General features: G+C 35.6%; 1 protein-coding gene and 1 non-coding gene across 5 annotated transcripts in view; both read left to right on the forward strand.

The window, feature by feature from the left end:
- Positions 1 to 24606, forward strand: part of LOC107035520 — a 40177-nt gene extending 15571 nt beyond the window's left edge. For 3 of the 4 annotated variants that reach the window (XM_015252977.1, XM_015252978.1, XM_015252974.1), the window contains 5 exons: positions 8538 to 8740; positions 13100 to 13348; positions 13732 to 13948; positions 18699 to 18833; positions 22092 to 24606. In XM_015252977.1, the coding sequence (XP_015108463.1) occupies positions 8566 to 8740; positions 13100 to 13348; positions 13732 to 13948; positions 18699 to 18833; positions 22092 to 22287 (972 nt within the window). In that variant the 5' untranslated portion in view covers positions 8538 to 8565 and the 3' untranslated portion in view covers positions 22288 to 24606. The remainder of the gene's footprint in view (positions 1 to 8537; positions 8741 to 13099; positions 13349 to 13731; positions 13949 to 18698; positions 18834 to 22091) is intronic. The other variant, XM_015252976.1, reaches the window with a different exon arrangement.
- On the forward strand, positions 6768 to 6839 carry Trnap-ugg. The gene has a single exon. It is a non-coding gene; the product is annotated as a tRNA-Pro (tRNA).
- Positions 24607 to 25727: the final 1121 nt, after the last annotated feature.

The following is a 25727-nucleotide window of genomic DNA, read 5'->3' on the forward strand; positions in this document are numbered from 1 at the left end:
CTACCATCCGGCTGACGCAAGTAGGGAGTTTTTCGACCAATTCACGAACTAATAGCACTAGGGGACTACCCGCTTTCCAATAGATCAGACAAGGATAGCATGTGTCTGCCCATCTTTTCTTCAATGCCTTTAGCAAATAGAGTGGGTTACGCCCTGCTGCCATATGATTGAGTTTTGCAAAATTCCCTGATTCAGTTGATGGTTTCAGCTAGGCACGTAGTTACAAGAATAACGACACCGGATTGGTCAAAAACGTAACGACAGCGCCATCATTCAAACAGTGATATAGGAACGACCCAAGTCGAAATTTTACCGGGTCTCCCAACGTAGTTTCAAGGTCCATTGGTGGGTTTAGGACGTCGAAAGTACGTTGTCCAGTGTACAGGCTCAAATGCACCGATTCAACCTACTTTCGACGTAAATACCGTCTCTTTTTCCAATTTTTTCCAGGTTGTACGTTGAAATTAGGTGGAAACTAAACGTATCCCCGACGTTTCTCCACCGTACATTCTTTCCTTCGTTCCTCCCCCTACCCTCTTCACACTACCAGTTCCATTCTAATATCGATTAATTGATTAAATCTTGCATAAATCGGTGGAAGAATGGCAAAAATATAAATATTATTACCTCGGTGAAACAAAAATGGGAAAAAAAGAAAAAAACGGATCGGTGCATTGGTTCTCGAGATATCCCTGCTTGTAGTTCTGCCGTGTTCCGTTTCGGTCACCCACCCTTTTTCGGGTTTTACTCGCTACTGCTCAAGCTCAGTGATCGCAGGATATCCCGGTATGCTTCTGAGCTGTACAGTTGCTGGTGGCGAGTTGTATTTTTTTTGGGTTTATATAAGCAACTATTATAATAAGAAAAATAGGAAAAAACAGAAAGAAAGTAGGCAATAGAGTAATACAGGAAAGTAAGAGGAATGAAGCAGGGGGTGGAGATGAGAGGAAATTAAAGTCCATATAGGTCTAAGGCGTCTAAGGGTCGGACCCTTCATATAAAAGTCAGTGAGTGTAAAGATCCGATAAGTGTAGTTGAGTCTGAAGGATCACACGAATCTAAGGGTCAGATGAGTATGAAGGGCAGATGGGTTTTTTTTTATCAATAAGCGTAAAACCTTCAGTATAGGGCCAGATGGATATAAAGGTCAGCCGAGTCCGAAGAATCACACGAATCTGAGGGTCAAAAGGGTACGAAGGGTCAGGTGAATATAAGGTTCAGTTGAGTATGGGTCAGATAAGTAGACGTCTGAGTTGAGATTAAAGGTTAGATGCGTTTAGTTTAAAGGTCAATTGCGTCCAAATGTCAGTTGAGTTTAGGGGTCAGATGGGTCTAAGGGTTATTTGAGTCCGAAGGATCAGGCGAATCTAAGAGTCAGATGAGTCAAAAAACTACAAAGGGTCAGGCGAATTTAAGGGTCAGTTGAGTGTGAAGCATCACGCGAATCTAGGAGTCAGTTGAGCCTAAGAGTCAAAAGAGTACGAAGGGTCAGGCGAATCTAAAGGTCAGATGAGTAAAAGGCTGAGTTGAGTTTAAGGATCAGTTCAATCTAAAAGTTAGATGACCCGAAGGTTATCTCACCTGACCCTCAGGCCCAATAGGGCCTTCGCACTCATCTGACCCATACACTTAAATGACCCTTACACACAACTGGCCCTTAAATTCAACTGACAGTTGAACTCAACTGAGATTTTTAATTATCTGACCCTTACAAAACAGACCCTTGGATTCGCCTGACTCTTCGTACTCTTTTGACCCTTAGGTGCAACTCACCTTTAAAGTCAACTGACATTCAATCTCAACTGAGGCTTTCACTTATCTGACCCTTAGGTTCGCGTAATCTTTTGGACTCAACTCACCCTTATACTCATCTGACCCTTATACTCAATTGATCCTTATACTCAACTAACCCTTTTGACCCTTGGACCCAACTGACCCTTCAGACGCACGATTGTTTGAACTTCGAACTAATGTTATTAATGTACTAACACTAATAATTTAGTTACGTGAGTCTTTAACCCGGTAATGAATTTTTTAATTATCATCAATAATGACATTGATACAATCAAATGTGGACGCCGAAACCTACAACGTATGTTAACAGAAAACAAACGTCATTAACGTTGAGAGTACGTTTAATATACGGTGGATATTGAGTGTTTTTCAACGTCCATGGCCCTTCACGTTGAGATAAGTTGAAAGTACGGTAAAAATTCGGCGGAGAATTTGAACATCAAAGCAATGTAGGTTCAAAACGTGGAAACTACGTCGGGAGACCCGGTAACATTTTGACTCGGGGAATCCCACGTTTCGACTAGAAAGTCAGCTGTTGTAAACGAACGACTTGCGACTTGCGACTTCTGCACAGTGTGCCATAAAATATTATAGATCACTCGGGCATAAACGTCGTTTTTAACCCCCTAAGGTAAATTTCAATATCCCCACTCTGCAGCAGTCAAAGCAGAATGTCAGCCTCCTCACTTGAGTGCCCTACTACGCTTTACTACGCTTTTCACCTTAGAGGGTTAACGAATGAGAGTACAGACCTCGCCTTCGGTTCGGCCTGTAAACTTCACATTCTGTGCCCTGTGTAATGTACTATTATAGCACCCATGGAGGTGACAATAAATTTCAGAAATTTTTGCTGCTAGTTAGTGTGGTAGAGTTATAAACTTGTGTAATATTTCAGACCATTCGAAAGCGCGCCATCAATGTATTCACAAAAAAATAAGACATCACTCACTGACATGCTCACTGTCACATGGCACACTGTCATGTGCTCGCTGTTCCCTGCTTATTTCACTTTCTATTTCAAGGGTAATTTTCTAACAGTGTGGTCAGAAAGATCGGTTCGTAGCATTTTGATCAGGCATTGATCCAAACAAACATCACCTTTCTGATCCCAAATTGATCAAAATCTGGATTAGATTTCCTCCTCGGGTCATAAAATAATTCTAGGGATCATTACTTCAAGTATCGCATGGCGACAATGTGAAATGCCCGTCTGTGATTTTCTGCGTCAGTACTCTAAGTATATCCGATCTAGATCAGAAAATTGATAACTGTTTTGGATTACGACGTTTTTCTTCCAGTAATGACTTATTATTTTTTGGGGACAATCGAGAATTAGCGTATTCTGTTTTAATTGCTTGAGAATCGCAAGTGAAACAATTCAGATAATGTTATTAAATAAGGCATGTCTCCCAAAGACATCACGCGTTTATCAGGAGACCTACTCCAAGCGTTACGTTTAAATAAAAGAAAAACATAGTAAGCCTGAGGGATTTATTTTGGAGTCTCGATAATTGACTATGCCCCTGGCGTTCAATAATGTCTACAACGGTCTTGGAAATCTCTTGCAATATTTCCAAACTCATGAGTGTTTAGAAAATTTTCATTTCTAATTCGCGGGAAACCCAAGAAACTTGGTAACGGTCTCTACTCGGTTTGTCTCATTCTTACGATCTTCAGTAAATCTCAAGTAATGATTTATGACCGAGGGAGATTTCCGTGGAGAAATGGTAGCCGAGAATAAACTAAAATGAATATTTATACCCAATGATAAGCGAAACCTTTGGCGCCGTTCAAAGTTATACTGACAATCTCCGTTATCATTTCTTATGTACATATAACATCCATACATAGGAAGTTTTTTGTGACAAAAGTCGAAAACTCGGAGACAACTCGTGAAACATTTAGTGCTATCGTGAATCGGTTTGTAGTCGCTGCTCTCGCTCTAGAATGATCTTTTGGCGTCCTTAATTTATTTGATCACTTCTCCATACTTTACATTACAATAGATGGAGTGGAACGATGAGTAAAAATTGATGAGAAAATAGAAAAGTTAATTTAAATTCTCCTCGGAGCGAATATAACAAGTTCAATCAAAGGGAAAAGAGTGAATTGAGCATTTTTTCCCGTAAGTAAATATATTACCTTTAAACGATTTCTTTTCCTGCCTTCATCCAAACAAAGCGATAAACAAAAAATTTGGGTCTATAATGTGGAAATGAGTAGATGAAAATGGGTTTTTTACCTTGCCGTGAACTATTTACTCCTCGATAATGAGAAACAACATTCAGAACGGCGATAGAAGGCTGGAGGCATTTATATTCACTAGTCGGTGAGTTCAGAAGGTATATTATTCATATTCAATAAAACATCAGTTGGATATCACACAAGTTCATACTACAGCTTTAGTGATAAAACGCTAATTGGAATGTGGTGAATCTAAAAGGAGCATTATAACGTTTCATATTATGCACTAGTGAAAATTAAATTCTGTAAAGTTTTATACAAAGTTTTGATGTGGGAAGAAATTCTATGTTCTTTTTTCCAGTTCCAACATTATAATTATAATGAAATAAGGGATGAAAGAATAATTTAGAGAAACTGTCTGCTTTTCAGTATTGAGAACAAAATGAAAAATAGAGGTAATAAAAGATACAGCTCAATAGTAAAGATTCCATTAGGCAATGTGAAACAAGAAATATAACGAAACGTCAAAGCGAAAAGAGGAAAAAATTACGACTTGTGCAGTTAAAATGAAAATGAATGATGTGCTGTGAAATTAATTCTCATTAAAAAGAGACGATATACTGATATAAAGATTTAGTTACTGAGGCTTCTTAACTGTTACCGTGATTCGTTAATAGTTAAAGATTAATTAACTATTAACGAATCCTACTAAATAGGTAAGGGGCTTCGTTAGCAGCTGCAATTATTTGTGTTCCATTTATTTTCATGTTAGCCAGCGGAAAGATGAATTCGAACGACACTGTGGGATCGATGTGGTGGGTATTTGGGATTGATGGGTTTTCGAGAGCCGTACAAATTGCTGAATTTTGTTTGCCTATGCTTGATTGATGGTTGGTGTTTGATGAATAGACATTGAGGACTTTCTGTGTTACTGTTGAAATACTGCAATATACAATTCACGTATATTAAGGATGTTCTACACCCTTTCCGCCAAAATTTACGTTTTTTTAATTTTTTTGGCAACCTTATGATGGAATTGACGTGAAAAAATATAACGTTTTTGCGTTTTGTCATTATTTAATGACTGACGAAATTTTAAGGTGGTGCGAACATTTTCCTGCGTTTCCTCTGAACTTTTCAAAAGAATCACAAAACTGTAGAAAAAACGCATGAAAATTATCGCACCACTACGCAACTTCGTGAGCCATTAAAGAATGACAAACCACAAAATCGTTATATTTTTTCACGTCACTCCCATCGATAATTTGCCAGAAAAATGAAAACAACGTCAATTTTGGCTAAAAGGGTGTCGAACATCCTTAAATTGATTTATACCTATACGAAGAAGTGTCGTTGCTGTTGCGGTTGTTATACTGTAGAATCTTGTGGACTTTCAGTTTTCTCCCTTATTACAATTGCAATACGTCATTTTTTGAAATTTTTCAGATTAGAAAATATATGATTACGATGTTAGTTTTCTTTTTCATAAAAATCATGATCACTTTGATATTATTATTTGATAATTGATTATTCAGTTTGAATAAGACTGACTACGTAGTTAACAATAAATGTACCGTAAAACTTTTTCGCGTTTATTGATAAATAAATCGAGCAATAAGTAAGATGATGTTCAATTTCAGAAATCGTGACGGTCCTAAGTAATTTCAAAATCTGTAAACAAACAACCTTTACTGTGAAATGTGGACAAAAATGTTATTAATTTCCAAATCCGGTATATTATTCGACAAGAAGAGAACTTCCACTTCGATGAAATCGGGAGCAGAATAAAAAGTGATTTGAATTTGAGCAAAAAAAAGCAACAGAACACTTATTGCACACAAGTATTTCCATTGTATTATACTGAGCACTGAAAACGTAAAATTTCGTAGGGAGATAAATTCCGTATATTTGATGGTAGACAAGTGGAATTTCAATGTTGGTTAACAGTAAAACGCCTTACGTCCGCGTTACGTCCCTACTGGTAACCCATGAACGGTTCCCTTCACTTTGACTTGAAAGATATTTTACAAAATATCCGAGTTCCCCCATCTCTGGGTAGGTGTAGTCATTTTCGTCTGACATTCATAAAGAAAAATGAGAACTGAAGGCAGCAATAATGTTGACTCGAATCATCTCTCACAGAGTTGGTCGCCTATTTTTATAAATAGGGATCAGAAAATGGAACATTTTTAATCAATACCTCTCAGTAGAATGGAGAGAATTCTTAGGACTCTGTCAGACTTGTTCCGGAGATTTTTAAGATTTTAAAAGATTTATTTCATACTAATTTTTCTTCTTTATTCACTGATAGAAAAGATGGGAGGATTTAATTGCTGTTAACGAGGAGTCTCAACTATTAATGTCATTCATTAACTATTAACGAATAGTGGTGATAGTTAGGAGCCCGTGTGAACAGCAATTAAATCCTTCTATCACTGTAACTAATAGTAGGATAAAAAGTGGAACAAGATTTTAATTATCCCCTGGAACAAATCAATGATTCCACGTAATTCACATATCATGCAATTGAATTATGTTTGAATCATGGAGGAACTCAATCTTATTGACTGCCTGTTCACTTAGTCGGTCTATACATATCTAGAACCTATAAGACCTTATCTTCTTGCAAGGTCAATTTTACCAATTATCCATTTAAGCACTAACCAGAATTATTTGTTCATATTTTTATTGCTCCTATTTCCATATAATTGTACATATGTTTCAGCTGCTTTAAAGAATCTGTCATTCATTCATTATGAACGTTTTTGTTTTAATTTTCTCCGACTACAGGCTCAGTGGTCTAGGGGTATGATTCTCGCTTTGGGTGCGAGAGGTCCCGGGTTCAAATCCCGGCTGAGCCCACTTTTTAACATTTTTTTTTATTATTCAAAAGAAGAATGAACAAGTGGGAGAGTAATTATATACTCGTGAAACATAAATCTCCCAATTTCTACGATCGTCCCTATGACATATGGGTTCGCACAGACTCAACGCACTGAGAGAAAAATATAATTCTTCTGACTATATTCCATCACCATCGAATTATAGTCAAAAAGTCCTCAACAATTTTTCATGGGTTACGGTAACTATGGCCGGAGAAGTAATTACTACAATGGAATGTAGTCATGCAACTATTTTATAGTTTAACTGCATTTTGATTTGCAAAAATTACGCTTGTGAAGTTACTATAATGTTATGTGCCGTATACAAAAAAAAATCGTATCGTTCACCAAAATGCCTCAACTATTTTCTTATTGTAAATCGAAGTTCAGATTTTTCTTTCAGTGTGGTATGCATCATCCATATAGGATTACTAAAGTTTCACTAATGAAACTTACATGTAATGGAAATCCGAATGAAAAATCAAACATTAGTTTAAGAACAAATTTACCATACCATAATTAGATGGCATAAATATAATTTCAATGAATAGGACATTAACCCTCTAAGGTGAATTTCAATATCCCCACTCTATGACCGTCAAAGGGGGCTGCGTACACTGAGAGAAAAAATTATTCCTGCCAAGGATTGATATTCTCGTCAGAAGATAATATTTTTTCAGAACGAATTTTTCCAGGACAGTCATTTTCAGAGAGTCCAAGTCTATCCTCAAAAATTACAGTGATATTGAACAATCTGATTATTATGCTACATATGACCTTGACAAAATGTTCTCCGATATCTTCCGGATTTTACAAATTGGCGATTTTCTCAGGTAAAGAAAATTGGAATAATTCCAAATGTTAATAATTATTATTGGAGTTTCTTCGAGGTCATATGCAGAAGAATATTCTTATAGATCACCATAATTCTCACGCTTGGAACTGATTTCGGAGCACCTGGAAATGACTGGCCTGGAGAAATACGTTCCAAAAGAGATATTTTCTTCTACTAAGAGTATGAAAAAGATATCACCAATAACATTTTCTTGGAAGGAATAAATTTTTTTCTCAGTGTATAGGAATTTATTTATCCGTACTGCAGAATACAAATTTCTGATCGCGAAAAACCGATGAAACTATTTCATTTTCATTGACATAATTTTCAGATACAATAACAGTAAGAAATCATTCAAAAATAGATTGTAAAAAATGTACTATGTAAATTTTTTCTTAGATACTTGAAAAAACATTTATTTAAAGTGTTGCATGTTCATTCCGCGTTGCACAATTGTGCTTCATTTCGTTTCATTTTTTTCCGAAAATAATAATATTACTCGCCAAGGCGTAAATCTCATGGATATTATAGAAAAGGCAGGCAGTTAATTACTCGAAATTAAGATCATTTAAGCATATTTATATAGCACGACTGATGTCGGCCAGTTTCCAGCCAATAGAGGTCACGGAATTATACATCGTTGAATGAACCCTCGACTTGACTCCTCCAATGCGATTGTAATTGTTCACGGGCAGAGAGTGTAATAGGGCTCGTAACAATGACGTAGATTGAATAAGATACAAAATATAAATTGCCTTTAAAAAAATGTTCGTTGAAAATTTTCCATCAAAATTATTCAACCTTTAAACCATTGCAGAATGAAATTTTTTTTGTCATTACAGGCCGAGTACAGTATCGGGTGAGGAAGAAATGTTGAGTGGGGGTCTGGCATCTAAATTGAAATGTCCCACCCCCATATCACGTCTGAGGGTGGAGAAAATAGAGGGTGGTCTGATGGTAGCTGGAGTCGTCATCGCTGCAAATTGTCAAATCGCCCTTCCGGCATTTGGATTTCTTTTCATGTTTGCTGGAGCAGTTCTCACTGGTGAGTGACCCCATGCATCTAACTCATTCGTGTCATTGTTCTGACAAAGAAAACAAATTTCCTCTGTCATTTGAGAAACGTTGACCGTACGGTTTATCGTACCCTCGTTCGTTCTTTGTAAATTAATCACCGCCCACATGAATACCATATCAATGCTTTCAATTTTAATTCATTTGGTCTCGTATAGTAAAACGGCACAACCATGCCGTTTAAATCATTTGTATTGTTCGTCCAATTGTTATTAATGTTGTTATTCAGTGTAAGTTTCTTATTCTAAAAATACGAAACCTTCATGTAGCATATTTCTGTAGGTCACAATTAACAATTTTTATTTTTCACGGATCTTGTGCTATAGTATTTTCCATTACAAGTGGTACCTGTTGGTGCAAGTAGCCCCTTCTCTTAATTTCATATGCAAATCTTCATTGCAGATAATGTGAATTATTCACCATTAAATCTCAGACGATTTCGAATCGTTTCCATTATACATAAGATTCCTTCCAATTGGGCCATTATGCGGTTACCAACGGTAAATCGAAGTGACCCCATCGAATAATGTATATGTGGAGAATATATGAGTTATGTATACATTATATATATTATATATGAACAATATATACCAAAATGTGGAACACATACTCCCCTGTATGTACTAATATAGTAAATTAGCGCATGGATTGTAATTATACTGTTGATTTAATGATAGTTAATCTTGTGATTCATTGAAAATTCTATTCGAATAGAACAACGAGTTAACTGGAGCTGGTGCAACCGGACCTAAGAGTCAACTCTAGAATAATGTTTATTTCTTGAAAAGTACGACCGAATATCAGAAAAATGAAAAGAAAACAATAAAAAGATTTTGTTATTTAGTCAAAAATGCATGGCTTAATGTCTTAAGTTGAGTCTCTAAAAATGACTTCATTTTGAGGATACAAACGTTTTCATGAACGGGACAAAAGTGTCTTAATTTCAAACACGACTTTCTTTAGTGATACGACCTGGCTCCTCCAGCTTCCTGATAGTCGGGTTAAGTGGTTTTCTACCAGTTATTTACCTTTTTTTGCCATTTAGAGGTAAATTACCAGTATTCTACTATGTACCGTAGAAAACTTCGATTTTCAGTGAACGACCCAATCCTGTTTCCAGGTAACAGGAACATTACCTGTACATTTATCCTAGGGTTTGAATTGGTATTATTGATGCACATGATCCTAAAAAAATGTTTTTTTTTTAATTGTTATTTTACATCGCTTCGACTCGGTTGAGTATATTGCGATGATGATCAAGATTTTAAAATGGTTAGATCTCATCTTTCTACCCGACCGGGATTTAAACTCGGAACCTTGCCCACACCCTAAACATATGAGCAAATCATCTCATATGAGTGAGACCTATTTTCCTTTATATATGACATATATCTGGCAGACATCCTTCCTATATTTCCAGATATAAGTTTCACGGTTGAGTTATGGACGTCGGAGGAGTTGAATATTTTTATACATTTTCCATTCTTTTATGAAAAAAGTCTTTCCAGAAGAAAATGACACTTGTTACCAAAGATAGTTAAATCTTTAACATATGAAGAATTGACTAAGTACGTTTCTTTAGTCCATTACTAAATTTGAAGAAGGGAAGATTGCAAAAAAAAATAGGGTCCCAATACATAGAAATTTTATTGTGAACCAAAATTTAAAATTTTCTATAAATTTCGAAAGTTTAATTTCTTGGGGAAATTTCTACGGTGGAGAATTAATGGGTGCATAACCTGAGGCGTTTATCTACGTATAATATATGAATGTGGTGTCTAGAACACGTGACTGAACGTGAGGCGAGGTGGAATCAGTGAAAAACCCATTGTCGATTTATATACAATTACGTGCCGGTGATCGACGGAAGCCCCAATGGTATCACGGCCCTGATAGTAAAACAAAAATCTACGCAACTTGATAATGCACATTGTTCACATGAAGCCTTAGTTGTAACTCAGGTGAAAGCTGCAGGACTATCCAATCCCTCACTATTTTTCTTCTTCCCTATATTGTCTTTCGGTTAGAAAAAAACTCTTAATCACTACAATGCGTCAGCTTATTATGAAGGTCTTGACAGGCTTTTTCTTCCACCTAGGAATACATAAAAGCGTCAAGGTGACGACTTAATAAAGTATCAAGAGTATGAAAAACGAATAAGTTTGTTTTTGCGGATTTGGGATTTTATGGATAAAAGAAGTTAAATGGATATTTAGAATAAGAGGGTCATTGAATGCGATTTTTTCTCGGTGGACCTTGGCCCAGTCGTTAATATAAGAGTATGAAACATTGATATGATTTTGAATGTTTAAAATTTTGTTGGATCATTTTAATAATGTAGGGGAGAGTGTAGAGAAGTGGAACATTTGTGTTCCACTTTAATTATTGATATCTTCATGGATTAACAAGAGATTTTGGGAGTCAAAGTCGATAGCAAACTTCCACTTTACTCTGCAATTCTCCTATCACATTGCCACTATTATTTCCAAGGATAAAGAAATTGGAAGCATCAACAATTATTATTGAATTGCGATTATCCGTCGCTAGATTAATTTATACTATGTGATTTTATCTTACTTTGTTTCCATTTCTATCTTCACAACTAGATTAATTTAATTTTATTCATTCTTATTGTTATTATATATATTTTTGTTCGTTAATTCATTAGTTACAACATTGAATGAAGAAGAATCCCTCATAAATCACGTGAGAATACAGATCGACAAACAATTTTCGATAATCATACCTAAAATTTCTCATTTCTTTCTTTTTGTTTAAATTCATTAGTACCAATGATCTGAAAATGTGAACAAATATGGATATTTTACATCCCTTTGATCGCATTTCAATAGAACCAAAGAAGGAAATTGCAAAGCGAAACCGATGATCATCAATTAGTATCAATCAAATGAAAAGATCTACTTTTCTATGTCTTTTTGAAATTCCAACTTCCCGATAAGAAGTGATTGGTTTTTTCAAATTGTTTTTTTTTCCTAAAACTGACGGGAGATTAACATTTTTAATTTCTGTGATCGTATTCCGTTGACAGACATGGGAAATGCGGAAAATGTAAGGAAGGAAAAGCAGAAATAAATTTTAAAAATCAATTTTTGAATCTTGAAAATTTCAAAACGTTTTTTTCTTAATAATGAAGAAAAATCAATGTATTTTAATTCTATTATCTAATTCTGATGGAAGAAAGTGAAAAGAGGAAGAGGAACGAGATCAACATGACAACAGAATTTTTAATTTTTCAATGTCTAGTCTAGGGAAAATTTTAAACTTGATATATTTTTTCGAATAATAAACCAATACTCAGAAAATCAATTCATATCCTCACATTTGCATAGAATACATAAAAAAAATCAAATCAGCGATGAAAAATTTTATCGGATTATTATTATGCAATTCTATTTTTGGATAGAAATTAATTCGAAGCTAAGAGCAAATCTCAGTAAACCTGTTTGGTAGCCTAGAATATAAAATTTTAACATTTTTCTTTCAAAATTAAATAAGATACCAGCCCATTTATCATTATTCGAATTTTCAAACCCCTAAAATTGACGACTAGTGGAGCATCATAACGCCAAGAAAATGATAAAATTTGTTCTAGTAAAATAAAATGGTCGATCTATTGTCTCGTGAATTTGAGAACCGCTATGATGGCTTTGGAGGCCACTGACCTCAGGCAACAATCTCATCAGCATTGAAAAAGGGGAACACGAAGAGAATAAGAAGAAGAATGAGGAGGAGTAGAGTGGCTTTGCCAGGCAACAGCTGGTCGTTGCTCGGTCATCCTTGGATCTCAGGCAATGCGTGGAACAGCATATAAGAGCTTATAAAACCGTTGTTGCTAGCCCATTTATCGGGTTCTGGATATTGGGATCTTTCTCTGTTTCGAGCTGATTGTTGGAACTTTATTTCTCATTTTTTCTTCGATCTTCCTTTTTGGGGATCGAATTTATACCTGGAATCACCGCTTCACATTTTATTTATTTGATCTGAGTGTGAAAACGGTTACAGAATTTCATGAGAATGAATAGATGACAGAGAACAGGATTTATCCTAAGGGTTTAAGGGTTTATAAACGAGTTCTAAGGAGTTAAATATTATGCATAAAACGCATTTCAAAGAGAATTTCTGACGGTTAACTTGAAGCTTTGTGAAAAGTACAGAAGAGATAAAATTACGCAGAAAGGAACGATATCCTTCAGGTTTCAAAAACCCTTGAACACTACTGAAAATATATCTTCCAACTCAACTTCATTTTTAATATCTTCTGTTTTCCCCAATGTCTTTCATTGGATTAATACTATTTTTGTGTGCCTAGCTGCCTCCTATCGAGGACCTGGAGAAGATGAGGACAAAGACTCTTATGCTGCAAGGATCGCCTTCACTGGAAATTCTCGAATTTTGGGGCCGATCTGCATCGCCATCGGGCTATTGATGCTTGGCCTCGGTGTGCTGCTCTGCATGTTAACGAGGCGTGCAAGAAGGAGAGAAAGAAGAGTGGGCTTCCATTGTCCTCTGCATGGTGATTTCTATCCGTTGAGGCCGATCCAAGGGATTAGCAAGCTTGGTAAGTACTTCCGAAAGTCTCTCGTGATATTCTTTTCCCACACACATGCACGTCACGTTAGTAGTTTAATCTCTAATGAGCAGGAGGAAAGTGCCCAGTTGCCGCCCCTTGGGTGAAAGTATTCATTTTTCGTCCATTGCTCAGAAAGCAAAACATAAATTTTCCTCTGCAGGCGTGTTGTAATAGTACATTGTACACCCAGAGATGTTTTTCCCACGCGAGGAGCACATCCAATTTTTGAACACACCTGCAAAGGAAAGTTGAAATTTTGCATCCGGAGAAAACGGTAAAACTGATTACTTCCCGCCCGAAAGCTCGACTTGTTACCCTTTCCCCTCGCCTGTAAATCATATGAACGCAATTCTCGAATAAATTTGTTACAGGTGTTTCCCAAAAAGAAGCGGGTCGTTGGGCGAAGATTTCCTGCTTTAAAAACCGTTCTAGTGGAAGATCTGGTACTACTGGATTTATCGGCTCCCACGTCGGTCCACCCCAGTGTCCTCACTCGATCTTGAGTAGTACGCGGAGTTCTCTCAGCAGTTCACCTCTCAGTCCGTGTCCAACGCCAATGCCATTCCTTGTTACTTCCAATTCAGTCAGGTAATTTTATGGGAAAAAGGAGATCAAATAGAATAAGTTTTTTTCCATCTTCTGTTTTGCGTATAGCTTCCGGGGTGTTTACGTTTTGGTACCCTTCCCCTGCATTGGCATGGGTTCAATTTTCCCTCTAATTCTATTACATTATATACGAGTACTCAGTGATTACACAAAAACCCGGTCGTACAACAGCCTAATGGTTCGGAGTCCCAGTAAACTTTTTCATTACACTGACTAGACGGAGGCTCTGGACCACTACATCCGTTAACATACTATACTCTATGATGCCTTAACACCCGTGTCTGCCGTGATCAATTTTTGTGCCAAGGGTGTTCATAAATGGTCACCCAATGAAGTATTAACCACGTTTGATGTTGCTTAGCTTGGATATCCACCAGAGCAATACCTTACTCTCTCAAATATTACTATCGATAACAGAATTGAGTATTAAAGTGACAAAAAAGTAGAATGAATTTTCCATATTTCTTCAAATATAGTATTATCTTGAAGATGCGGGATTTCAGGGAAAACGTCAATATGTCGTTTTGTTGGAAATTATTCTAGCTATATACACGGAGAGAAATATTCAATAAAAATTACGTATCTTTCCCGTAATTCCGGAGCGAAATGTGGTTGTAGGAAATTTAACGGAATTGTCACGGAAGTTTTCCAGAGCGTTTCGTAATTTTTAGCTGCATCTCCTGTAAAAAATTACGATACCGTCACTTCAATTTTCTGAGTCGATTCCGTAATCGGTAAGCGAATTGTGAGTTCCGTAATTTTTACTGACCATTTCTCTTCGTGTAGTATATTGTGTTACAAGTGCATAAAGTTCAAGGTCGTGCGTAACGTGAATTTTGAGTGCTTAAAGCTTCGAAAATTCATTTTACGCACGACCTCTGAACTTTACGCACGCTGTGTGTAAAACACGCACTTTACGCACTCTAAATCGTTTCAAAAAGTGAACTTTTGAGGCAAGCACCACAACAAATGAGTTTTCTGTATTACTTGTTACGATTCTTCGTCTGGAAATTGGTATTGCATTCTTCCCAAACTCAGAAACTTGATAATCACTACAGAATATCTTGTCCCGGATTATTGCGATATTTTTTTTACTCGGGTGGTTGGCCAGTCTTCGCGTTCGTTTCGGACGCCAACTCCATATGAGTGAAAAAATCCCATCGCAATGGCCCAGAAAAATAGTATTATCCACATTTTTTCCTGAAATCACTCGGTGTCGAGATGATGATTATTGCGGTTTGACATTTGGTTACTAAATTCGTTCCATCATAAGTGGAAATCATAAAGAATGAGAGTTAGTCATTAACTCATTTTTTTGTCAATTCTCTTATCTATAAATATTGTGTAGCGGAAGCTAAGGGTATCTAAAAGTATGGCCTAAAACTAATGTATAATTAATTTGGAGCTATATCCATCACAAAGCGGTAGAATCTACCTAAAGTTATCCACTTTGTTCTATCATTTGACAGTTGTTATCCTGTCAATTCTTTATACGCTTGTGAACTGAAGGTTGTACTGTTTACCTGGCCATTTAGGATTTGAAAAATGTAATGGTTCCAATTCGTACTGACGGTCAATTGCTACTGTAGACGTGCACGCTATTATCAATTAATGATGAAATGATTGTTAGTACTAGGGTCCCATATGGCGAGTGCTGCCCATAACACAGAATTTCTTGTTGTCGGCTGAAATACGTGAGATATTTTTGCAAAAAATGTTAGCGCATGGTGAGATTGAGCGTTACTCTGGCTGAACCAGAGTGTTCGGCAGCAAAATCATTTGAGATCCGATTAAATTTTTTGCCTCTCCATATTGTCATTATTCCTATGTAGAATCTACCAAGTAATTTCTGAATATCATATTAATATTTCACTCTAGAGTTGAAAGCGAATGTTCAACTTCGAATGGGTTGTATGCGACTCGAGGTACATATCATGGGCCGCATGCGACGAATCGTCATGCAACCACACTATCTCACTTCCAGAATAGCCTCCCGGTCTCGTCCTTGCGTGTTATTATGCATTCTACCGTTTGCCCAGTGTTTGACATAGACGTATGGAAGTTGTTCCTCTCGAGTGGACAACAGAGTCAACACGAGTTTGCATACAATCTACATTGTATCTCCATTTTCTCTCGTATTTTCAATCATTTTCTTGATTCACTTACTTCAAGCCACCACTTTCCCTTTATCTTCTCTACCGACATTCAGAATGACTTTTATTTTTTATATTCCATCTTGAGGTGCGGGATATAGAACTGAATATAAGAAAATTGAGGAAACTATTTGTCTAGAAATAGTCTCTAATGTGTCCTCAATTTGGCTCGGAAAATATTTATGGATTTCTATATGTATAGATGTTCGCCAATAGCAAGGTTTTCATTGATTATCAATCATGTTGATGGTAATGAAAGGTATTGATGTAGCTATAAGATAAATGGGTAGTTTGTAATACATATCGATTACAAACTCGCCATTTCGTTCATTAAAAAAAAACATCAGAATGAATTGGATTTGAGATGAATACTTCAATTCAGTAATTTATTGAAATTATTTGCCTTCAGAAGGAAGGTGAAGTTGGAGAACCTTCACGTACATCTATATGAGTACCTAAATTGAACTTTCGAAGCATTATAGGGGTTAAAATACTCAATTATAGTTAATCCGGAATTCGATAAGTAACGTGTGATGACTACTAACCATTTTCTAGGGAAACGGGACGCTGTGCGGTTAGTGCATCATTTGGTATAACTTATGACAGGCACAATTAATGAAATTAATTCATAGCTATCCGGAATAATACGTATTTCTAATTCATTACTTCATTGATTACGAAATTATCTCGTTAAAATAAATTCATTATAAAATGAGATCGTTAATGCGCGATTTGGGATGATTAAATATTCTCATCTTCACAAAGTCCTTTGACATTTTTCGTAGAAACCACTTGTTCCAGACGTGGATGCATAATTAATGAACGTTCCTCGTTTGAGTTAAATTATTCCACCGTTCACCCGAGTCGAATATTTCGACCTGAAAAGTCCGGAGAACGACGGCTTAATTATTTTAGTTATATTCTGTTTAGGAGGTTTCCAGGTTTTTCCAAGAATTCGCGTAACAGACCCCTATCCACGTCAATATCAAGATTCGTTTATCGCTAAATGAAAAGTAATTACTAATGAATAAGAATATTATGAATGGAATCTCCATAATTTTCTGATGTTTTCATTGCAAAATTCCAGCAAATTATTTATTTAAAAAGTATAACTAGAGGAGAATTACTGGAGGTTTTTAGATTTTTATAGGTTTTCATAAAAAAGTATTCCATAGAGTCAGAAGACAAACTTAGAATTTAAAAGGTCTTCGAAAAAATCGGTCGAAGGCCAGAAAAGGTTTTGAATATCTTTCAGAGGTTAAATCAGGACGAAATATTCGACTCGGGTAAATACCGACTCCATTTAACAATTTTTGTTTTCTTACCTCATTATAATTTATGAAAAAAATACCAACTTCCCCCAATCCATCGGTCCCGACACAGGCCAAGGATGTATTGAATACAGAACACAATCTCAATTTTTTATTCGCAGTATAATATTTACACATTAATTGCAAGTAAAGTGGAGGGCATAGTTGAGCCCACGAGGGGGACTATTAATCAACGCAAACTGCAAGAGTTGATGGTAATCTTTTAGCGTGTGTACCAACGCCGGATCTAACAACACGTTTCGATATTCACACGCGATAAGAAAAATACATTCTTATGGAAATAGTAAGCTTTTGGTGGTGAACTTTCAAGTTGTTTATATCGAGTCATTAATGTCGTGGGAAAGCATCTACTTGTTGTGAACATGTCAAGCCATCTCGGATATTCTAAGAATTCGCGGAACAAATTTTTATGGAAACGGAAAACTATTTCAAAATTCGAAAATCTTTCAAGTTTTTGAATAAGGATCGGCAAAACCCTGACAAGTCAGTCAATAGAGGGGTGTAGTTGTTCACCTAGTCGAACGCTAGTCAATCACCGGTCAATTCGTAATGCTTGATCGAGAACGGTCGTATAGAATCCGTCTAATACTCGCGATCGAACAATAATATTTTTTCATCACGTTGTGGCGAAAAGTGAACTTCAAAAATAGGTAAAATTGATCACCGATAACAATTCTAAATTCTGTAAAAAAATGTCTAATTATTCATAGGAACTCCGAATAATTCAACGTCACAATTTTCTAAATTCGAGAACTTTTGAATTCTAGAAAGCATAGTTTCTAACATGCAATTCTCTCTTATCTAGACATTTTTTTATTTCTAGAAACAGATAGTATGAAAGAAATTATGATAAATTTCAGGATTTTTATGGGAGGATAAACAAATAATCAGAATTTTTCAAATTACAGGGTATTTTATTTTATTGGATTGTTTTTTTTTAATTAAAATTTCCTCAAAACTAGAATGAAAGGGAAGTGATTTTAGGAAGATACTCCTAAATTCAATCGAAACATTGCTGAAAAAAGAATAAATAAACATTCACTCTAGAACATTTTTCTTACAAAAAAACGCTTGTTTTCATCATCCAACGAATGATGTATGTTACGAGGAGTTTCCTAATTCTATCCATTTCTTTATAAATTTTATAAACTATTTGCTCTGTGTTTATATCCTGAGGATTATATAGATAAGTAAACTAAATGATTCCATAGTCCCTATTTATTAATTGTTAATTAACATTTGTTTCAGTAGTGGCATGGTACAGAGTGTGGGAGCGAATATGTCACCGGATCAGACCTTTGGATCGATCCGATCCCTCTCGGTGACCCGAGAGGTTGCTAGCTTCCCCCTCTCAAGAACACCCACGCCACCGCCTCAACACAGGTATTTATGAGAAAAACTCTCTTTAAATTAAGTAAAATGCTATTGTCAGTGGTTCATCTTGTCAAATAAACAGTTTTTGGCGGAAGTTTGAAGTGTCTATTTTATGTAATCGGCGCGTCTGCATAGTTAAATTTGTCGAATCAGTTTATTTCTATCAGTATGTCGGAACAAATTGCAACGATTTTGAGAATGGCTAGAAAAAATTCAAGTGATTGAATTATTCTGTTTTATTCTGAATTATTCTGATGTCACGCCTGCGTAATTACAAGATTATCTTGTTAATGAGTCAATTTAGAAGAAATCATTGACATACATCTTTCACGGGTAATTTTCTCAGCTTTAAAACCGGCCTTTTTTATTTCCCTCCTAAAATCACTCATTTTCCGCATAATAGAACCAATGAAAATTTATGTTTGACGCTCACTAGTTTTACCACTTCACTATAATTTCGTAGCTATTAAAAACATTCTTGCTTCAGGACTGATAGAAAATTACCGTGTTAACATAGTAGCAAATGATCTCTAAAGTCATCTGGATATTTTGCTTGAGGTGAAATAGTTTTCAATCTGGACCATTGTAATGATGCTTATGTGGTCATTCTCCCAGGAACATTGTTCCTCTTTAAGGCCCGGTTACACCAAGCCCAGTTGAGGAAATCCTTAGTTAAGTATCAATAAAAGTAAATAAGAATAATCTGCCGATTAATTTTGATGAAAAGTTCATCAAAGGTATTTCACCAAAAAACGTGGTGTACCAATGTCTCATCATTATTTACCAATAATCACACTAATTATGAACTATTTAGTCAATATTCACGATTGAATGGCCGGATAAAACCACTCTACGACGAATTCCTAGAATTCCTCAAGTGAGGAATAAATTTACTTCAGACATAAATTCATTCTGACGATGTATTTGGCTAACACGGCTTGGTGCAACCAAGCTTAAGGCTATTTTTATTCAAAATTCAACAGTTCCATCTTCCTTGCACATTCACGGAAAAAAAAATTCTCGAATCGGGTATATAATATTCCGGAATCAGAAATAATATTCCTGAATCCGGGATATTTTATTCTGGATGCCGGAGACATCCCCAGGGGTTTGCAGATTTTTCAGAGAGTAAAGCGAGTGTCGTGAGACAATTTCCGATAACAAACTTTTGATCATTTAGAGTATTTGGCGTTTAACCGTTTTTTCCGTTTAAAAATACAAAAAATCGAGTTTTTCACCCTTCCAATACTCTTTTCTGCTATTGTGCTATTCAGGGGTTTGTCGATTTTTCAGAGAGTGAAGGGAGTGTCGTGAGATATTTTTCAACAACAAGCTTTTGGTCATTCGGAGTATTTGGCGTGCAGATATTTTTTTCCGTTTGAAAATACGAAAAATTAAGCTTTTCACCCTCTCAATACCCCTTTGTACTATTTCCATAGATTTGCCGATTTTGCAGAGAGTGAAGGGAGTTTTGTGAGGTATTTTCCGTTAAAAAACTTTTCACCCGTTTTGAGTATTTGGAGTTTAAATGTTTTCTTTTTCACTCAAAAATACAAAAAATTCAGTTTTTCGTAGAATAATCTGCAAGGGAAAATTTCACCCCGTTTGTCATTTGAAAATGTTTCAAGACATTCCCTTCCCCCTCTCAGAAATCGGCAAACCCCTGGAAATGGTACAAAGGAGTACACTGTTGAAAAAAATATCTAAATTTTCCGGGAAATGACACTAAATTCAATTTAACGGAAGAAAGTCTATGAAATTTCAAGTTTCCCTGAACTATGAAAATTCAAGGAGATATCTGATTCATGAGTGGAAAAAAGAGGAAAATTCCATAGTGCACATGAATTTCCAACACGGACATGAAAATTCAATGAGAAATTTCCCTGAAATTTCCAGGAAATGAAAATTCAAGGATATTTTTCCCTAATTTTTCCTCCTTTTCAATAATTTTTATGGAATAATTCAATTGAAATTTGCAATTTCCATGGTTTTTTCCACAAAAATCATGAATTTTCAATGATAAAATTCAATGAAAATTTTTTAAAAGTCTATTGAGAAGGTGAACAACGCAAGTTTTCATTTTTCCATACGGAAAAAAATGTCTGCACCCCAAATACTGCGAACGACCAAAAGTTTATTATCCTAAATTGCCTCACGACACTCCCTTTACCCTTTGAAAAATCGACAAACCCCCGGGGATGTCACCGAAATCGAGAATGAAATATTCCGGATTCTCCCATCGAAATAGTATATTTCCCACCAAGGGAGGGAAAATAAAGGAGTCGTGCCGTGGTAAGCACGTGGGCAAGGGTCCTCTATTTTACCCCCCGTGGTGAGAACGTTATTTTTCGTCACGGCGTAGGCGGAAAGGCAGATTTTTCTCCCGCGAAGGGGAAGGAAAATGTGTCCTTTCCGCCCGCCATGCCGAAAAATATATAAGAAATATATGTAATACAGGCCAATTTAATATATTCTTCGGATATATATAAGATTTACATAAAATATATATGAAACATATATAAATTCATCTTTTATATAACTTTTATATATAAATCAGGCGGATTCCATACATAAAATAAATAATTTTCAGGATATATATTTTTCCGTATAGGTTCCGAAATATAATATACCAGACTCCGGATTATAATATTCCGGATCCTGGAATACACATATTCCTGATTCCGGAATATTATATACCCGATTCCAGAATATTTTTGTTACCGTGTTTATTAAATTCTTCAATTCATAGGAAAAATATTGTTTGTCTTTACTTGGCATAGCAAAGTAATAATTTGTTTATTTTCGACTCTGGGAAAAGAAACTTTCGTTAAAATGTAAATTCCTCTTTAATCAAAGTTGACAATATTGTTGATTAAAAACTATTACTTTTCTGCATTTGGAAAAAACGTTATTCCGTCTTTCAAGTTCTTTTTCACTTTCATATTCTCCATATGCCGATGTGCTGGAAAAATATTCAAGTAGTGAGGTGGTAACAAGAGATGAATTAATTTCACTTCAAAATTAGGTATTGGAAAACATCTCGAAAGTCTGAGAAGTGCGGAGTTTCTATAGACTTATTTGCAGCTCTCTCTTTGCTCTAGTAAGAAAGTTTCAATAAAAATCAGCAAACCTACCCTAGATTCTGGAAAATTTACTGAAAACTAACTTTCAGCTTGTTGACTTATCTCATTTGCGTATCTTCACCGGAAAATCAATTCGTTAAAACATTGTCTATATCTTGCTGATCATTAAACATAATTTGTTCAGGCCTCCAGTGACTCTGATAACCACCTCCGACGATACAAAGAATTCTCCACATCACGAGTCATCACCCCGACCAGAAGTGCGCGTTATAGCCCCATCCCATCGTCCATCCTCCACCTTAACAACGAGTGCATCCGGCGGAAGTCAATCATCTCGCAAATCCGTTAGCATTCTCTTGCCAGATGAGTCAGCAGGATGACGCCAACATGGCTTCATCCATCGATGTGATGATATGCCTCTGTCAATGTAAACAATATCACACCAAGAACAAAAATTTATGCCCTCAACATGAAAAATCGTGTCTGACTCACTCCCAACATTTCTCCTTGCAAAATTGATCGAAAAATAATTCTCAACATCTTCCATTTGGAGTAAACACAAAAGAATAAAAAACCTTGAAACTATGATTTCTGTGAGGAGAGTACACAAAGAAACCAACACACAAGGAAACCCTTTAGTTCTGATACCGAGGAAAGAAATATATTTCACTTTTCGAATTGGGTAAAATAAAGGAACAAAACTATACTCCCGTAGATTGACAATAATCGAACGTTGGTATTTCCAACTTTGGATCGAATGACACACATTTCATTCCTTGTTTGTCTTTTCGATCAATGGTCAAGAAATAACATTGGTCAACGATTCGTGACAATATTTCTCTCTTCGCTTTGTTCCTTTATTTACTTATCGAATAACTGATAATATTTGAATTTCGCATATTTTTCGCATACCGAGATAATTCCTCAATTTCATTAATTTTTTTGGTATTTAAACAAGAAAAAGACACCGAAGATACATTCCATGTTATCACATGACAATCAGAGGCATTAGGAGAAAATGAATCGTGCGGATAAAAAGAGCTTCCTTAGAGTTTTCAATTTACATTTACTTGTATTATGAACAAATGGGATTGAAAGTCAAGTGCAATAAATTCTGCATGAATTATTACACAAGGAAGACGAGTGGAGGACATTTGTTCGTCGCAGTAAAATTTTAATGGACTGATAGTTAGAAAATGGGACAGCAAATTTCCTAAGTAGAAAAATTTTGTAGCCAAAAGTTTCTCACAGATTATCTTGCAGATATCCCTGAGAAGAGTACGTTCATCAATTAATGGCGGAAGGTTCTTTTTGTAGTTCATAAAATTGTCTATGAAAAAAGTCTTCTGACAATTCTCTATGAAACCCCTTTTCAGATATGTTTGCAGCATAAATTGCATTTCACTATTGAATTGAAATCCAATTGTCAGACATTCAGTGTTTGATTAACCGAAATTTACAATTTATTTATAATTATGAAAAAATACTCCATATTCTGTATTATGCTCATTTTCTCTGCCCCATGAATGATGGATTTTTTCATTTATATTCCTTTTAAATGCATTTAATCAATTTATTTGAACACTGTTTTAGAAAATTCATTGGATTATTGTTGTCTCTTTCATGAATCATTTATTAATAATTGGGGCAGATGAAATTATTAATTAAGAATCTAGTCTTGTATATAAATGATATAGAAAATATAAGGGACAATGTGGGTGCAGGATAACGTTGAAGGTTCTCATGAGGTGAAGAATGCACGCTGGGGAGAAGTATCGATACTATCTAATGCGGAAATAAACACCTTTATTGCACCGTTAATCATGTTATAAGAACTCTCCAGCACTCGCGAAATATAAATTTGATACTTCTCTTCGGTTTTAAAATAGCGAGATGATTGAAATTCTGAAATAAGAGATGAAATATGACAAGAATAAGGATAACAATTCCGAAATTTGTGGGACAATATCTATGTTTCGATAAAAAAAAGTTTAATATACCTAAATTCCGTAGCTCAATCAATGGATAAGTTCAATCGAATTTATCGGAAGAAAAAAAACTATAAGAATTACGATTGAAAAAAATCTCTATAATGAGAAAACGAAAATTAATCATGTATTTTCTATTTAAAACCTACAATTGTGGAACCGAAATCTCAGTGTTCTTACCAAGTAATGAAGTGCTGCAAATTGTGTGCCAAATTTAGGGGGAATGGAGTGGATTATAAGCAAAAATTGAGAACTATAGAATTGATGGTAATTATGTCAAGGGCACTAAACAAATAAATACAGTCATTCTGATCACCATTTTATGCGATGAGTCTAGCATATTGGAGAAATCCAATAAAACAAGGGTATTTCAATTTATTCCCACAAGGAGAAACTCTTCAACTTGTTTTCATTGAAAATAACAACGAGTGATCGTACTGAGAGCTTATCGATCCTTACACCGGTGGTATTAAGCCTCTCTCATTTTTCTTCATCATTCAATTGAAAGGAATGAAGAACTCCACAAATATTTTTTATCACGAACTAAAAAATATTAAGTTCTTCGACTTTTTATCGATTTATTTTGAATAAGTTTGTGATAGTACGTTTAGTAAGTTTTTAACAGTAAGATATTAAATAAGTGTTGAGTTATGTTTCATACAAGATCATCTTTATGGAGAGTAATGGATAATAAAAGAACAAGAGAAAGAAGGCGAAGTATTGATTTTTCGTCATTTTTAAATTGAAAAAACGACTTCACGAATTTTCAGGTTAAATTTCGAGCTAGCGTAGCTAAAATAAAGTTCGCATAAAATTTGGGAATTATTTTTATTAGTCACAATCCTTAATTTTTTGAGAAAATGATGAAAATTTGAATTTGAAATCAATATAACACAGATAATCGATTAAAAAATTGTGCTACATTCTCTGTGATATGTGCATTGCGCAGTAAATTGTGTAACCCAAGGCTTATAGTCTAATCTATAAGTCTTGGTGTAACCCTAGTCTGATCACCAAACGCGTCACTGCGATTGGTCACCTCCGCGGGAATTCCCCGCCGCGTTATTTAGGCTTTAGCTTTGCCAAATTCACTCTACGCTGCCCGGGCGCGTTAGGCGAGTTTCCGGCAACGTCGCTGGCATGGGCAATTTCATTTAACATGGGAAAAAATAATTCATCTGTTCGAAATAATTTGTTTTCTTTAGAAATTTTGATAAATATCTTGTTTTAAAAACGACTCTAATTTTTTAGACATTTTAATTGACAAAGTCAAATTTGTTTGAATTTTTTCGGTTAGCCAGTCAATTGTAATTAAAGAAAATCAGGCCCGGTCGGGAGCTTCGCGCGCTCCCTCTTTGGGGTCTGACCAGTAGGGGTTGGTGGAATTGGGTGTGACCCATTACGGGTCGAACCAATAACTTCCCAACCATTTGTTTTTGTTGACGCTGGGGTCATGCCACAGTGAATGCGGCGCATGCTATACGCAAAGCTAGTCATTGTCAGAAATATTTGGAAAACAGTTGGATAATTATTTCATGCGTTGCATGCGTTTAGCATTGCATCCATTGTGGCATTACAATTTTACAAAGAACGCATTTGCAATTTAAGTTAACTCAAACTTCAATCAAGTTTGAGTTAAACCCACTTTTTACTTGACCCACTTCAAAATTCTCTCAACTCCGAAGCTGATCCACTTAAAAATTTGCAACTTCAAAGTTGACCGACTTCAAAATTTTCCAACTTCAAAGTTGACCCACTTCAAAATTTTCCAACATTTTCCAACAAAAGGGTCGGGAGAGTTTATAAGGGTCATGAAACGTGGAGAAACCATG

Source organism: Diachasma alloeum, unplaced genomic scaffold (genome assembly GCF_001412515.2).
Source record: "Diachasma alloeum isolate Michigan unplaced genomic scaffold, Dall2.0 Dall_scaffold_00198, whole genome shotgun sequence".
Lineage (NCBI taxonomy): Eukaryota > Metazoa > Arthropoda > Insecta > Hymenoptera > Braconidae > Diachasma > Diachasma alloeum.